The following is a 17674-nucleotide window of genomic DNA, read 5'->3' as shown; positions in this document are numbered from 1 at the left end:
ATACTTCTGAAGAGATTATGCAAAAAAATTCTTCATGCACTTAGGGGACAGAGAAAAAATGTATGATGCTTTTAAAAGCAGTACATCCTTCATCAGTGGATTTACCTAAATGCAGCTTTAACAATGCCTGTAAATATGATTTGATTATTTAGATGTGCGAAACAGGTGCAGGGGATGTGTCTATGAATTTAACCTGGAGTGTTTCTCAGCTCACACTTAAATAAGAGGCTTTAGTCTAATATGTGTGGATGTCTTGAATGAATATGCTTTGTTTTGCTTTACCTGTTTTTTAAGTCATTGCTATACAGCTTGTGCAGTAAGCAAACTTGGACAGTAAGCAAGATCAGCAGAAGAAAAATTTTTTACTTAGCAGTCATTTAATGTTGTACTTGCTTTCATTCTGATGATAGTTGGAATGGTAACAAAACCAGCAAGTGAGCAGTCCCAGGACTTTTCAATACACAATGAAGATTTTCCAGCATTACCAGGCTCCAGCTACAAAGATCCAACATCGAGTAATGATGACAATAAATCTGTAAGCATACCTTAAATCTTCTGTTATTTTCAGTGTTCATGCTTCTTTGGATGATTGTATTTTTAAATGGTCAGTGATTTTATTTGTAATAAGAGATTTTCAAATTTGGCCCTCTAAATTAATGAGAGATTTTGTATAAGCAGCATTTGAAATATAACATAAATGGAATTTCTCAACAAAGTTTTTGGTCCAAACAGTCACCCTGCTTGGACACATCTGAACTTATTTTTGAGAACTGATAATACTTTTTAGTTTTCAATATGTAATTCTTTTTTCCTAGCAATTGTATCTCTTTTTTTTTTTTGCTATTGGTGCCTCTCATCAGTAGTAGTAACCTATTCATTTTAAGATTTTCCTTCAGTGTTGTCCAGTCTGTTAAAAGTTAGGTAGTACAATATCGCTTTAAGGTAAAATGCTTAATGGAGATGTGGGCTCAGAGGGAACAAGCTCTTTTAATAGAGAGCATTGATGACTATATTGTAGACTAGTGAGGTATGTTACATCTGTAGTATTGGTATAATTATCGTGCATTAGATATATAGCTTAGAGCTATATTGTTACTAGAGCTGTATTATTATGGGCGTTTCTTCATTATTTACTCTGAAATCTTTGTAATAAAAAATGCTGTTTTATGCAGATAAGAGGTGAATAAAATGTGGATGGCAGAGGACACTTTCTTACAGGATTTGACATAATGTTCTAGTTTCTGATTGTTTTATTAGTTTTAATTGCAAAAAATACAGTAATGACAGTGGCATGAATACTGGTGAATAAGTAGTAGACATGACTACAAACTCACATGAGAACTAAAAAATGAACTGTTCAAAAAAAGACACATGAGGAAGTCTGGCTCTCAAGTGTTGTGGGCAGGTTTGTCATGAGGAAAACACAGTTAGTACTGTGTACAGTTAGGAGAGAGAGAGTAAATGTGATTAATTGTATAAGTGTAGACTTGTTATAAACAATACTAAAGAGTTAGAAATTATATGTATGACAAATACATTTTGTCAGTACACAGATTTCTGGAGCATAGTCTGGCATAGTGTTTATATCAGACATAGTGTTTACATGTCTTTCCTGATAGCTGCAGATGTGCCAATTGTGTGTTGCTTATACCTGAAATTGGCTTCAGTATTATCTGTTACTGTGTGGTGGAGTGTTATGAAGAAACAAGTCTATGGGGAGAATCCATAATGTGATGTGTCCAGAAGAACCTCTAGTCACAGGCACTTGGGATATCCACTGTGTATTCCAACTCGAGTGTAAAATAATTTATTCTTTTAGACTGCAAAATTCTAGCCTATTAATAGTAATTCTGCATGACAGATGTACTTGAGAAAATGGTAAGTAGTACATAAGGTTTATCAACAGAACTCAGGGGCTTCAGCTTGATACCATTTATTGGAGTGACTTGATGTACTAGCTTAGAGTGCTTGACTAAAAAGATATGGTCAATAAGTATTTCCATTTTGATTTGTTTTCATCATAACAACTCTGCAAATTATTTTTAATAGAATTTGAGTACATCAGGCAAAACATCATCCAGCACAGATGGGCCCAAGTTTCCTGGAGATAAAAGTTCAACTACGCAAAACAACAACCAGCAGAAAAAAGGGATCCAGGTGTTACCTGATGGTATGTGTCATTCCACTTCTTCTGCTTTAAAAGTTTTGACAGTCATTTAGATAATCTTGTTGATTCCTCCACTTCTTAAAAGAAGAAAACTAATAATTTGTTCTTGCCCAGGTCGGGTTACCAACATTCCTCAAGGGATGGTGACGGACCAGTTTGGAATGATTGGCTTGTTAACATTCATCAGGGCAGCAGAGACAGATCCAGGAATGGTACATCTTGCGTTAGGAAGTGATCTAACAACACTAGGTCTCAATCTCAACTCTCCTGAGTAAGTTGCTGGGTTTTAATCCTATCTTCACTTTTGGTTTTATTATGCTGTCATTCATAGTCTGTTCACTTGATTCCACTTGACTATCAACCCTACAAGCTGGTTTGCCAGATAAAATCAGAAAATGTAATGACAGTAAAATAAAATATTTGTAACTAACAGAGTTGTGCTTCAGGGCAAGCTTTCAATAAACCTAGTGGCTTTGCTTATTCTCTTAAGTTCTTTAGGACTTTCTTCAAAATTCACATTATATTGTTTATAAATGTAATGTATACATTCCTTTTCTAATAATAATATTCCTTGGGGATATCTAATTCTCAACAGTTTTGGGGATAAATTAGACTGATACAGTGCAATGATGAACAGAACATCTGCAGGTTAGGCTGCACTGAAGATTAGTTTAAATGAAAGTGTAGTTTTACAGTTAACTTCCAGTGGCTCAGTTCACTAAAGTGAACCAGTTTAGTCATATAGGTTTGCTCTAGAGACAGTGGGGAGAAAAGTGGTTAATGATTGCATTGATGGGAAAAGAAGTGCTTAAGACAGGTGAGATGAATAACCAGCCAACCCAGGGTGCCTCCCTTTTTCCACTAGTTACAGAAGGAACTCAGATAATTTTGGACAAAACTGGTGTCTTTTAGGTGACTTATGAAAAAAATTAATTTCTGGTGCTCTGTCTTTTAGCTGAAAATTCATACCTTTTTGTTTGATCAGATTTATATAATGTTAACCTTATAGACAAGTACTATATGTATTTTAAGATTTGCACTTACTATATTAAAAAACAAAGACCAGACAGCATACACACATAGCTTCCATCTTTCATAAATTTATATGGACCTGCATGTAATCCAGGAAATTTCATGAGTTTGGATGTCAAGCACAGGAAAAATGGCTCCCTTTTATTCTGCTTTTCTTAGCAGCTATGTTGTAAATAACTGTACTTTTAGTATTTAATTACTGTATATAATGTATTTACGCTCTTGAATGGAGAGGATAGGGTTAACATTTGATGCAGACACTTCTGTGCTATAAAGCTGGTTTTACTTTATGCTGCAGAAAAGCTTTGCAAACAGCCCATGTAGACCTTGGTGTCTGGCCTGCCATCCTTATGATAAATGTTCATCACTTGCTCTGTGGGTTGTTGTTTGAAAAACTAAAACTATATCACATGTGAAAAGGCAAGCTTTTCTGCCTGTGTGGTAGTTTGGTTGGTAAAAATATCTGTGTGACATAAAAACTTAGCAAAGTGAATGTTCTTTTGGAAACAAAACTTTATAATTCTGTATATATTGCTAGGGATTTAAATTATCCCTTCTAACTCCTGTTTTGAAGAAGAGTAAAACCTTTACCTGGTTAGTTTTAAAAAGCAACCTGCAAGTATAAATTTTTCCTCACCTTTTGAGTCACAGGCTAATAAATCAGAACCCACCAGGCTTGTGACAACTATTCCTAGTTAAGTTGAAATCCTACAGAATAACACTGGATACCTGAAAAAGGGATGGGACCTCTGTCGCCTAACTTTAGGGAAAGATAGATTTAAAAGGAATCTTGACCCCCTAGTTTCCCATGGAAGTTTAAATGCAACTTTGCTCTGCATATTAAAAAGAAAATTAATAAATGGAATTGCTTTAGGAAAGTTTCCTTCTTCTCACCCAGCTAGAGATTTGGCTATTAGGTTTGTAAAATTGATTATGGAGGGGCTTGGTTTGTTGGTTGGTTTGGAGTTTAATTTTTATATATGCTTTTCTTTTTTCTTCAGAAATCTTTATCCCAAATTTGCATCCCCATGGGCATCATCACCTTGTCGACCTCAAGACATAGGTAAGAGAGAAATAACTATTATATTCAATATTAATATTTGCAAATTATATTCATTTACATGTCTTAATAGTTGCATCAATTCCGATTCTTTTTTAGACTTCCATGTTCCATCTGAATACTTAACTAACATTCACATTAGGGATAAGGTGAGTACATGTGTCTGTGTGCCTGCATTTTTTCTTAATTTATTACCAGTAATTTTCTAAATTTTCTTTCAGATAGGTAATGTTCAAAATCAGTCTGTTTTGTGTATGTCCTCAGTCTTTCTAGAAGCAGTGTGTTAACAGGCTGATTGGACACATCAAGCACCCATTATATCTTACAAAAAGAGAATGGGCATGCAAAACAATAGCTAAAAAACACAATATGTTTTTAAGAGTTTGCCCTTCATGTGTAGTTGAGGCTTTTTATTATATAATTCAAACAGCAAATTAAATGGAGCTGTTCTTGAGATAAGCTCAGAATTGTGTTCTCATTTATCTGTTGCATTCCATAACTACATGAAAAGGGATTTTTAAGATATATTTTCTTTCAACTGTTTGTAGGGTTCATTGAAAAATAGCATAAGAAATTTTAGTACTGCTGCTTAATAGGGTGTGAAGGCAGCGAGTACATACAGAAGTTGGTTTTTTTGGCTTTTTCAAATAAAGTAAGTAGATGGGAATACACAATACAGGGAGAAAATTCTGTCTTGCTGGTTTGTTACATGTATTTTTCTATTGTATCCTTTAACTTGGAAAGGTTAACTAAAAGTGAAGAAAAATGGATTGTTTTAATAATTATTACTCTTGTTGTATTATGTCAACACACTTAGAATGGAAGGATGAAAGTTCTGGATGTATCCTTGTGTTATTTAAGTGGGGTAGTGTGTTTTAAAACATTTATCTATTGTGATTTTTCATCCTCGTTTTCTTCAATCTTTTGCAGCTGGCTGCAATAAAACTTGGCCGATATGGAGAAGATCTCCTGTTTTATCTCTATTACATGAATGGAGGAGATGTATTACAGCTATTAGCAGCAGTAGAGCTGTACGTTCAAACTATTTTGTCAGTCTTATATGAGCTAATCTATTGCAATAATGAAATGGCAGATGTTAAAAAAAAAAACTAAGCAAAAAAACAGAGCACCCAAACTAGTTAGATGTGAAAGCAAGAGGCTTAGTCAATCTTGAACTGTAAATCTTTTTTTAAAATACCTCCTCCAACCTTGTCATCATATTGTACAGATTTTTTTCTATTGTTTTTGTGTAGTGGAAATCAGAAGCCCATCTCATTTATTTTGAGTTATGTAGCACTGTGGAAAAAATGGCAGGTGCCAGTCATTATTGAATGTGTAACTTACCTGTCATTAACAAAATAAGAAGCAGTAAATACTCATGAAAACATTTGTTGTTAGAACCTACCTTACTTGAAGTTTCTCATGTGTTTTAGTTTGAGGTATAGTAACTGTATGGAAGAGGTATGAAATCATAGGTTTAACCATGTCATAGAAATTTTGTTTGGGATTTGAGTGCATTGGTACAGTTCTGATTGAAACCTTTAAAGTTAGTTTATTAAGTCAATTTCAGATAACTAACACTAAGAAATACTTTTCATTTCTATTGCAAATGAAAGATTTAACCGGGATTGGAGATACCACAAAGAAGAACGAGTATGGATCACCAGGGCACCCGGCATGGAGCCAACAATGAAAACCAATACGTACGAGAGGGGAACATATTACTTCTTTGACTGTCTTAACTGGAGGAAAGTAGCTAAGGTATCTCTTTTCCCTTTCTGAGATATTTTAGGTCTGTTGACCATGTATTTTTACAAAGACAAGAGTAGAACACAAAGATCTTCACAAAAATCTCAGACCTTCTAATCTGATATTTAGGTTCATTACTTTCATTTTTCATGTCTGAGGGAAAAAGATTGAAACACTGCTTGCTTGTGGAAAATAAGGAGCTGTCTCTCATATTTCCAGTTTTCTTCAGGAGGTAGAGGGACATAAAATTTCTTTCAGGAGTTTTGTTAAAATTGAAATCTCTTCCCACACCATAGAGTTGATGAGTGAAAAGCATTATTTGGTGTTTTAGAAGTTGTATTTGCAAGCATTTTATTACTTTGCTTTAGAAAATTAAATAGGATGCTATCACACATCACTTAGGAATTTAAAATGGATGTGGGATGGGTTCAGGGAATGCTTTTTTGGTTTTTGGGTACAGTCTGTCCTTAGCCATACTTAGGAATTCCATGCTCTATTGTTTGAAAATCAGAGTTCTTTAAAATAAATAAATAGCATCTTCTAAGGAGGAAGCATATTTCCATGGTGCTTGTTTTCTATACTGTAGACCAAGAGACATTAAAAAATCAAAAAGCTATAGCTTTTTCCCTTCTCAACTCTCATAATATATTTGTCCCATTCTGTCCATTAATATTGTCAGTAATGTTCTATGTCAGACCATCTGTAGAATACTCTATCACACTCTTTTTTCTCTAAAAAACAACAGATCAAATCAGGTTGACCTTGAACTCAATAGATGTGGTTCCAGCATGTTGTAACTGTATTTTGTGGTTCCACATGCTTAGGTATTTCATAGAATAAGAAGTTTTCAGCTGCAGTCCAACTTATGAATTGTTTGCTGAAAAGGCATTTAATTTCTGTGGACAAGTTGTATCTGTACACTTGGACATTATGGAGCATTGTATTAGTTACATGTCTGTTGATCTGCTTTTAAACATCTGTTTTAAAGAAAGTAAAGTTCAGTGTTCTCTGTCTATACAGCAGTTTGCCATCTAGACATTAAATAAATAAATAATAAATAATAAATAAATCTATTTTTATTTCCTCCCCTACTCCCTCCATGCAATAATTTTGCATAGTTTGTGCAAACTCCCCTCAGGAATTAGCATTCTAATTGCCCTGAAGGATACAGGAGGTTCTTTAGTCCCATAGCAAGTGTGACTCCTTGCCTGTGCTGCCTTTCTGCTGCCACAGGAAAACCCAACAGTCTGTAACTGACAGTTTTAATGACGAGTCCTGCTTTTATGGTTTTTCCTAAGTGCAAGATAATTCCAAAATTTCTAAACAAAAACACCCCTCCTCAAAAAGAAGACCCAAAGAAAAGGAAAGTTTTTGTTTCTACTTGAATTATTAATTTGCTGCATGGTATATTTCTTTAGGTTCCCCCAGATGCTGTTTAAAACTATTTTATTATTGCCTAAGATAATCAGAGGTGAAGTAATTACTTTTTGAAAGGATAGATTTATTTTTTGGAGTCAACTGAATGTGTTCCATTTATTTACAAGCAACGAGCCTCATGTAGTTTCATGGATCAATGGAATTGTGTTTTAGCTTGTATGGACACAAAGCATTTCTTTTTATTAGGAGGAAGTGGTGCCCATTGCATAAGGATAATAACTTTTTTCAGTCTCTCCTTTTTCTACCTGTAGTAAATGTATGCAGCTGCTATTAGAGGCTCAGCATTACTTTTTAAGACCATATTGTCTCTATTTAGAATCCTGAGTGCTATTCTGAAACTCAGCATCTAGTGCTTGAGTGATGTACACTCCATCCTTCTGTTCTGCATTCCTGAGATACTGGAGAGATAGAAACACTACTGTTCTTTGAATGGTTTTTCACAAGATCTACATAGATTCTCTTCTTTTTATTTGTATGCTGAGGGTAATTCCCCCAACATTGAGAAGCAGTTGATAGCTAGTAAGGAGAGGGATAGAATTTTCTAAAGTTCTGCACTTGCAGTGGTATTTCAACACAGAATGTGATTATTCTATTTATTCCCCCCAATATCCATAAGAAGCAATAATATCTTTTCTTCTAGGCTTATGTATTCCATAATGTAAAAAAATTGAACTTCAATATTATTTTGACAATTTTATTTAACTTTGAGCAGGCAATTTGAGCATTGATCACAGGAAGCTAGAGAATTATTTTGGGGAAAATGGAAATTTTTGTTACATTGAAAAGGAGTTGCATACTAGAAATAATTCTGTGACATTTTCACCTTTAATAAATAAGAAGTTAGGTGCATGTGGTGTGATCTTAGCATTCCATGGTAATGTTATTAGTTCTGATATTAATTTCTGGAGTGGACATTTTCTCTGAGGAAGACTAATACAGACTCATGTATGGCCAAGTAATTTTTTTCTAGCAAAAGCAGAAGTAATTAATAAATATTGCAGGAAATTAGACCTATAAGGAGCTAGAACAAAAATAATTCTGATAAATTGCAATCTCTTATTATTACTGCTACATTATTAGTGGATGCTGGGAATATCAGTTCCTTAGAAGGCCACAATAATAATATTTGCTGCTTAACAGTTTCACTTGTCCTTTCCTGAAGCAGGCATACAGGAATACTTGCTTATAAATTACTGTCTCATATGTGCACATTCAATTATCTTTCAAGGTGCTTTATGAATTTGGTTCTTGTTCTAGTAGATGCTCAAATATCGGGCAGCACACACTCTGTCTTGTACTTTGCAGACATAGTGTATTTTGCATTATGAGTTTATTGTCCCTATTTTAAATTGCACTGCCGTATGAAATATTGCTGCAGTGAAATACAGCACTTTACTTTAGATTCACAACTAAATCTCAAGACTGACATTTGTAAAAGTATAAACCAGTTGTGATTTAGTGATAAAGTATTCTGGATTGGTTTTAACAAAAGTAAAGAAGGCTGAATAACTTAGTTCAAGAAAAATCAAATAATGTATTTATCTTTTTTCTTAAACTGTAGGCTCTACTTTTATATTATTAATAGATAATAGACTGAAGAAAGAAATTCAGAAAAGTAGCTGAGTAATGGGAATTCCTAAACTATTAGGAATTAAAATCAAATTGTCTCTGTTTTGATACATACTTTGATGGCCCTGAAAGGCACAGAAAGCTTGAGTAGTATCTTCTCTTTTATATAATGAATGCAGAATTACTGGAGATCATGGAATCATAGAATAGTTTGGGTTGGAAGAAACATTAAAGACCCTCTAGTTCAAGCCCCATACCATTGACAAAAACACCTTCTACTAGACCAGGTTGCTCAAAGCCCCATCCTACCTGGTCTTAAACACTTCCAGGGATGGGATAGCCACAGCTTCTCTGGGTAGCCTTTTCCAGTGCCTCACCACCCTCATAGTAAAGAATTTATTTCTAATACCTGTCTAAATGCTGTTTTTCTTCAGCTTACAGCTATTCCCCCTTGTCCTATCACTACATGCCCTTGCAAAAAGTCCCTCTCCACCCTTCTTCTGTAGGCCCCCTAAGACCCACCCAACTTAATCCAGTCTTTGACACCAAGTATGGACATGTGTATGTACATATATATATGGACTTGTATGGATTTGTACCCCTTGATCTTGCTTCTTACCCAAGGAGGGAGCAGAATCTCTTCAGTCTCAGTGTGTGCATCTACAGAAAAAGAGAACATGCACCAACTGGCATTAAGTTTTTATTAGGAATGCCAGAAGCAATTCACTTGCATATATATGACTAAAAAAGCCCAGACAAACAAACACACCACCTAAATAAATATATAAACAACCCCAAAAACCAACCAACCAACCAAAAAAAAAAAAAAACCAAAAACAACGTAAAAAATCTTTGGTTGGAGTAGAGCTGGAAACTAGAAATTAAGCACATGTGCAACATTTCAGTGCAGATGACTATAACCTTACATAGGATTTGCTAGGGTTTTCCAGTTTTAGGGCCAATAATTCTCAGGGGAGGACAGAATGTTTCATATTTTCCACTACTTTGTTTCCTTACCATGCTGAATGTTCTTTTTATGCTAAATGGACCTTGTTTTGCCTTGAAAGAAGAGACGTCTGAGAGTTGGATTTCCTCAATTTTATTTCTGTTCTTGCATTAATTTAGTACAGATTTATGTGTACAGAAATAATTATGCTGTTGAAACACTTTAGAGAGTGTTCTAAAATAATCTCTTCATTACTTGTGTGTTTTCATCCCTGAGTGAAAATGGTGGGCTAAGTTTGCTTGGCAGATAGAGAGGATTATCTGTTGAGGTTCTCCACCAGGTTAGGTAAAATAAATTACTGTGCATGTCCAATGCTGCTGTTGTTGTTGAATTACCAAGAAGTACTCCTAAAGAACAGTTCTGAAATTTCTGCTTAGTACTTGTATTACTTAGTATTGTAATTACTTGTATTACTTAGTACTGTATTTGTGCTTTCCAAGTATGGTTGGTAGACCAGGTCTTGACAAGTAAATGATACATTGTTTTATTTGGGTTTCTCTTTTTTTTCTTTTTTTTTTTTTTTTTTTCCCTGTAGGAGTTCCACCTGGAATATGACAAATTAGAAGAAAGGCCTCATCTGCCATCAACCTTCAACTACAACCCTGCTCAGCAAGCCTTCTAAAGACTTCCCTTTTCTTGGGGTATGGCTGTCTCAGCACAATACTCAACATAACTGCAGAACTGATGTGGCTCAGGCATCCTGGTTTTAATTCCTTGAGGATCTGGCAATTGGCTCATGCGAAGGGTCACCATTTGAGGTCCTGCCTTACTAATTATGTGCTGCCCAACAACTAAATTTGTAATTGTTTTTCTTTAGTTTGAGCAGGGTCTGAATTTTTGTTTTTGTTTTCTTTTTTTGCCAGCAGACAAGCTTGGGTCTGTAAAGACAAGCGAGTACACTGACAAAAGTTTACCACTTAGTTTTCCAAAATGTAAAAACAAAAAAAAAGAAAAAAGACAAAAAATTAGACAACAAAATTTGCATTGTTCATTGTAGCACTATTGGTAATAAAAAATGTTTGTGCATTTTTATGTGAAGATCCTTCTCGTATTTCATTTGGAAAGATGAGCAAGGTTTGCTTCCTTCATTTTACTTCCCCTTCTGTCTTTGAAAGGCAGTTTTCGCCAAGCTTAATGCAAGAATATCTGACTGTTTAGAAGAAAGATATTGCCACAGTCTCTGGTTAGTTTCCAGAGTTGTGTATTACTGAGCTTCATCTTTCCAGAATGAGCAAAACACTGTCCAGTCTTTGTTACGATTTTGTAATAAATGTGTACATTTTTTTTAAATTTTTGGACATCACATGAATAAAGGTATGTATGTACGAATGTGTATATATTATATATATGACATCTATTTTGGAAAATGTTTGCCCTGCTGTACCTCATTTTTAGGAGGTGTGCATGGATGCAATATATGAAAACGGGACATTCTGGAACTGCTGGTCAGGGGACTTCTTTGTCGCCCTGTGCACTAAAGGGCCAGATTTTCAGCAGCCAAGGACATCCATACCCAAGTGAATGTGATGGGACTTAAAGAAGTGAACTGAGACAATTCACTCTGGCTGTTTGAACAGCAGCGTTTCATAGGAAGAGAAAAAAAAAAAAAAAGATCAATCTTGTATTTTCTGACCACATAAAGGCTTCTTCTCTTTGTAATAAAGTAGAAAAGCTCTCCTCACTGCAGTGTTGACTTTGATTTGAGATTGTGAAATTATTTCTTCAACAATGAAAAATGGAAAAAAATTGAAGTATTAAAACTATCAAGCTGTACAGTGGTTAAGACACTTGAAGAGTCTTTTTGCTGCTGACAAGTAAATTTATGAGAATTTAATATTCTTTTCCACAGTAAAGTTTCCACGGCCAAACGCTTTGGTTAACCTTGCTTTCAGATCCCCTCTCTATAAGAGCAAATAACTTCTAGAAAGATGGGTGGGTACCATGTCAAATGATAAAAAGATGCTTCAAGAATTTGTCATTTGGGAGAAGCTTGGGTTAGAACTGATCACAGCTTCATTCTGTGTTGATGTTTTCCCACATAAACAGAAATACATTTCATTTGGTGATCACTATAACTTCCAGATGCAAATAAACATGAGCATATACTGGTTCTGAGAATTGTAACTGTTCTGAGCAGAGAAAGAAAAACCTGAACTGTTGGGATGGTTGTCGTTTTCTAGATATGATTGCCACTTCTCATTGTGGTGCCTCTGGTGATCATTGAAAAATACCTGAAATTACCAAAGCAGGAAAAGACACGCTAGTGAATCCTGGCTTTTTATTTTTTTTCAATTTTGACCCATTTTTCTGTGTAGTGCAAAAGCAGCTTGTTGGCATGAATTGAATTATGCTTGGAAATTGGACCATTAGTGGCCTTGCTGTGGTTCTTTATCAGGTGTATGGAGAATTCTAAATTCTGAACTTTTTTAATACCTATTTTAAAATGGTAAACGTAAAATTATAAGCATGTTGATTATACTTTTTTCTATTATTAGAGCAAAGTTTTCCCACCTTGAAAAAAGAGAATGGTTATAAACCATATAACTAACACAGCTGAAGAAGATGGTAGTTTTTTTCCTCAAACCAGAGCAGATTTAAACATATATTTGATTATCCAGACATAAATTTATAAATTTTCAGAATTATGATTTTCCAAAAGCATCCTGTTCTCTCCACAATTAATGTTACCTGTTTTTTACTGACAGAGGTTCACTATGACCTTTTCTTTTTTTTTTTTTCTTTTTTTCTTTTTTCTTTTTTTTTTTTTTTTTTTTGGGGGGGGTAAGGATTCCTGAAGTGATATTTCCTTCTTCAAATTAAATGTAATTATTTCTCATGTTCATGGAAATTAACAGCATATGGTAAAGGGAGCAAGATCAATTACATTAAAATACTAAATACCTATGACACTTTGAAAGCAATTAAGCTGAAACTGGGAACGTAAGTTCTCCCAAAAAAGACTTGATGATACAGTTGTATTTAGATCATACAATTGTATTCAACTACCCAGTCTTTCAAAAATGTGAAATATCTGATTTTGGGAAACTTCTCATCTGTGGGCATGGAGCTGGTGCTTTGCTCCTTTTCCGGTGGAAGAGCAGTCTGGCTCTCGTTTATCAATTAAATAAGTATATGTGGATACTTTAAAATCTGTGAATATTATACTCTGGGTTGAAGCAAGAGAAACAAATACAAACAGACAACAAGATGCAAGATTGAAACTACTTCTTAACTGATACCATATAAATTTTCAAAATTGAAAAAAATAACATACCCCTTTTTTTAGTGAAAGGAAGAAAACCTCAGCCCTCATTTACATACTCAGATGGCAAATGGGTGACTGAATTGCCCTGCAGATTTTCAGACTGACAGTTAAGGTCTGGGGATTATTTAATATGTTTAACACTATAAATAGAGAGATACTAGAGTGCTGTTTTTAAAATACCTTTATTTGAGGTGGGTGTTTTCCCCCATAACTAGTTTTCTACAACAATGCAAGGTAAGTTCTGAGTAGAAAACCTGGTGTTCTTGGAAAGAAGTATTCGTATTTCTGGCCTGTCATGCTCTCATAGTCCTTCTTGCATATTGTTCACAAATCTTTATTGAATAGTTAGCTCCATTTTCTCTGCAAATCCACTACCTTCAGCTACCAGGCTTAACATAAGTTTCAGTGATTCAATAACATCTGGTATTGTAGAAGACACTTTGTATTTTAACAATTGCTCATTAACTCAAACCACCCTGCTTGTGGAAAAATCAAGGGCATGAGAGAGTCATGCAGGAAAGAGTTAAAGATGCTCCACTGGGATTTTTAAAAATCAACAAACAGAAAAACCACCTAGCACTCAATCTCCTCCACCTTAGTGCCTGATGCCACAAATACATAAGCACATGTGAACCTTCATGGGCTTGATTAATCTAATTGAAGGCCCAAGTAATCCAGGGAAGCCTGCAGATGCTCACATGGGTAAAAACATTTTTCACGTGACTGTGATCTTCAGTGAAGTGTCAGCTGCACCTGTGTTGGGATTCAGGACTGACCATACCACTCCCTCATGGCTGTGACATTTCTACACTTCAGAGATGTGTGATTGGGACACTTGGCTGCGTGGTGTCTGAAATCCTCTCTGTCCCCAAGCCAGGACTTGCTGTACTCATCTGTTTCCATTTTTTGGTTTCCGTGAAAAAAGGGAGAATGTTCCCAAATAAGAATTTGTGTATTGTAGTCAGATGCAAGATTTTTGCAGAGGGTCTGTTTCTGTTGACCATGAAGAGACCAGAAACAGTCTTTGGCATGACCTAGGCAGTGCTGGGAAACAGGGGTGTGGGCCATCAGCTTGGTCCTGAGTGACTCCTAGGTGGCCATGGCTATGGAAGAAGGCTGTCCATCTTCTAAATAATGCTATTTGAAGTTACTAGTCACCTAAAAGAAACTTCCTCCACCAAGTTCCTGGTGACTTCCAATTGAAAATACTTCCATAGCTGGACATTGAATGAAACAAAAAGGAAAAATTCATTGCTATCTATCACACTCAAGAAAAGCTTCTAAGTGCACAGCTGCCATCCTAAGCATGGGATAGCTAAACAGTGCTTTTGGTTTAAGATTTTAAATACAATTGCTATTAAAGCTAAATTTCAGTGTGCTTAGTTCTCAAGTACCTTTTCATTTCATCCCTCAAAATTTGCCACTGCCCAAAATCAATGCTATTAGGAGTTGAATTTTGGTAATGCAGATTGGATTGAGAAGTTAGTCTAGATTGACAACTAATGCTTTTATTTTCTTATGCAGTATGTGAATTCAGGATTTTTTTTCTCTATGGTAAGCATGCGTGCTCTCATTTCCGTAAATCTGAAAGCTTCCGGTACATTAAAAAGACCTGAGGAATTGCAGCTGAATAACTTGCTTTAAAATTTTGGCTTTAATCGTTTCAGTAGCTTTATCACTTAAAACCACTTTACTCTTAGAGGTAAACTTTTTATTTTTTTGAAAGTAGTGTTAAAGCACATCAAACAATAGTTTTGGCTGTTACTGATTCAGCTCACTTCTGGATTAGCAGTGCTAACCAAGTTGATGTATTATTTTTCTAGGCTTCAGGGTTTTTTGAGTTTTATACTGTCTTGGTATTAATGAGCTAATATATGTGGGTATATGTTGGGTTTCCCTGCTAAAACTATCAAAATAATTTTCTGTAAAATCACCTTCTTGAACTCCCTCTGGGTCAGCAAACAATCCAGTGAAGTAGCCAGTTTTCATGATTGGACCATCCTGCATCATCTGTAAACAGTCCTGATGAGGAGTGGAAGGGAGGTAGATATCCTAAAATCTCTCATCAGATATTGATTAACCTCTGTGGAAAACCTTCAGCGTTCCCTAAGCTGTTATTCTCCACTAAAGGGTTGGTTTGGTTGTTCCAGAGATCTCTCTTGACTTGGAAGGCGAGTTTACTTTTCTGGTGAGCATCACAGTATTGGTTTTAAAAACCAATACTTGTTTCTATAGACGTTTGCAGTCTAACTGTAAAAGGCAGTTCATTACTGGCACTTTGCTGGAAGAGGTGCAGTCAGCACCCCAAGGACCAGCCCCAGGCTCGTGCAAGGAAGCAGGGAGGTGTGAGCCCCATCCTGATGAGCAGCCTGGGGGGGTGTGGTGGCAGAGCTGCACTGTGGCTGCCCAGCTCCACCTGCCTGACCAAGGCAGAGGTGTCTCAGCACTGGCCACACCAGGTGGGTCAGCTGGCCACAGGTAAGGCTGTCCCTTGGCTGTGGGGCAAGGAAGGGCCCACAAGAGCAGGCAGCAACCTGCTCAGCTATTGAAGTTTTCATACAGACATTGAGCTTCCTATGCCAGCTTTCTCTGCCCTTGTGGCTCCTGGTGCAGCCCGTGGTTCTGGAGCCAGCATCCCCAATCCTGCCCTCAGCAGGTGACAGCAGAGCTAAACTCTTCACAACAGGCCCTTTACTCTGCTGCATATTGATGATAACACTTCACTTCCAGTTGATACAAATAAACTGTCTTGACTGAGTCTTTGTGCAGAAATTCAAAATCTATGAGATCACCTGGTGAATGCTGAGGTGAATGCTAATCCCAGTTAAAATACAGCTTCAGCATCTCCCCAGCTGTGGATGATGTAGGGATTGGAAGCACGCAGGAGGACTAACTCAAGGTTGCTTTGCCACTCAATGAGCTATTGCCTTAATTTCCATCTGACAGCACTTTATTATGTACAAGGGATTGCAGGGAGTTGAACCAAGTATGGAAGGCCAGCTGTTGAGGAGGTAAGACAGAAATAAGCTATAGCTCATTTACACTGAGAAAGCAGAGCTAGAGCTTCCCTTTCAGGTGGTGACCAATTGATGTGATTATAATTTTATTTTTTATATTATGAAAACTCTATGCAATGTCTCCACCGTTAGAGACTGCTGTCACCAAAAGTCCTGGCAGCAAAACCTGATGATGGGAGTGGATGAACAGAGACAAGGACTGAGCAAGATAGGTTCAGTTTCTAGTATAAACACCTATGGCAGGTTTAAGTAAAAAAACCATAATCCAGACTCAGAGCTAGTATACTTTTTTTAGAAATCCTTTGATAATCAAGGCAGGCTGCTGCAAAGCAGCTGGCCTGAGAGGAGTGTGGTAGTGCACTTGTGCAAGCAGGGACAGTATTTACATCCATCTATATTCATGGCACATTCTTAATAGCCTTCCTGCCAAACCTTGCTCAGTAGTGCATTTGGAGAACCTATGGATCAGCTTCATTTATAAAAGTTTGTCGTTGCACTCTGCAGTGGGGAAGTGATTGAAAAATGGTAGTGCTATTTCCCAAACTTTTTCTGTGTTTCTCTACCTTCTTGTCTGCTGTGTCATCAAGTTCTGCTATCAGCTCTGAGACTCACACTTTGTTCTACCTAATTGCCTGTGGTAAAGATGACAGAATGCAAATATAAGTACTGCATATGGTATTTTGGCACCAAGGAGCTTCTTATTTTGCCACAGTGGGAAATGCTGGGTAATAACCAAATTTTATTTGCCAAATAAATATATTTTCTTGAATCAGCTGCTTTTCTTGCAAGCCTTCTTGGAAGAGAGCACTTCTTAGGGAGAACCTTCAAAGGTCAATACCTTCCTGTTCAAAGCCATTCCTGTGTGTGATAGCTGTCATCTTACCTGTTATCTGTCCCTGCTGTGCAGGATGCTGGTTTTGGAGCTGGCCAGAACACTGTGCCCTGCACCCAAAAAAGGTTAACGTTTGTTCTATTCCCATTATGTCGCTTCTCAATTAGTAAGGTAAAATAGAAGCTGCCTTCACTTGTAGATATTTAATTTCATTTCAGTTCAGTTTCCTCTTCTGTGCATAGAGACCTAGCAGACTTTGATGCCTGGGGGTACTAAACAGGACAAGATCTCCAGGACTTAACCAAGCCAGTGGTGAGATGTTGCCTTGGAGGGGATCCACAATGCACCCAAAGGACCCCACCCACCCACCCTCTTCTGGATATCGTACATTGCATGATGGTACCCAGTATTAATCCGGACTAGCCCTCCACACAGTAAATCTCCAGGGTCAGATAATCCCGTTGCAAGCTGTCCCTTTCCACCCCCGGAGGGCCCTGAATTAGGTCAGACGGGATTAAATTTGCATTTTATTTATTTATC

General features: G+C 36.5%; 1 protein-coding gene across 3 annotated transcripts in view; it reads left to right on the top strand.

Annotated features, from left to right (window-relative positions):
• The window catches only part of CNOT2 (CCR4-NOT transcription complex subunit 2), an 80067-nt gene extending 68366 nt beyond the window's left edge, over positions 1-11701 (top strand). For all 3 annotated transcript variants that reach the window (XM_079303284.1, XM_079303282.1, XM_079303283.1), the window contains exons 8-15: positions 411-535; positions 2050-2170; positions 2282-2438; positions 4201-4262; positions 4359-4408; positions 5190-5290; positions 5876-6020; positions 10556-11701. In XM_079303284.1, the coding sequence (XP_079159410.1) occupies positions 411-535; positions 2050-2170; positions 2282-2438; positions 4201-4262; positions 4359-4408; positions 5190-5290; positions 5876-6020; positions 10556-10642 (848 nt within the window). In that variant the 3' untranslated portion in view covers positions 10643-11701. The remainder of the gene's footprint in view (positions 1-410; positions 536-2049; positions 2171-2281; positions 2439-4200; positions 4263-4358; positions 4409-5189; positions 5291-5875; positions 6021-10555) is intronic.
• Positions 11702-17674: the final 5973 nt, after the last annotated feature.

The sequence above is a fragment of the Erithacus rubecula genome (genome assembly GCF_903797595.1).
Source record: "Erithacus rubecula genome assembly, chromosome: 4".
Lineage (NCBI taxonomy): Eukaryota > Metazoa > Chordata > Aves > Passeriformes > Muscicapidae > Erithacus > Erithacus rubecula.
Note: the sequence above shows the minus strand (reverse complement) of the source record. Positions and strands in the feature narration are given on the sequence as shown.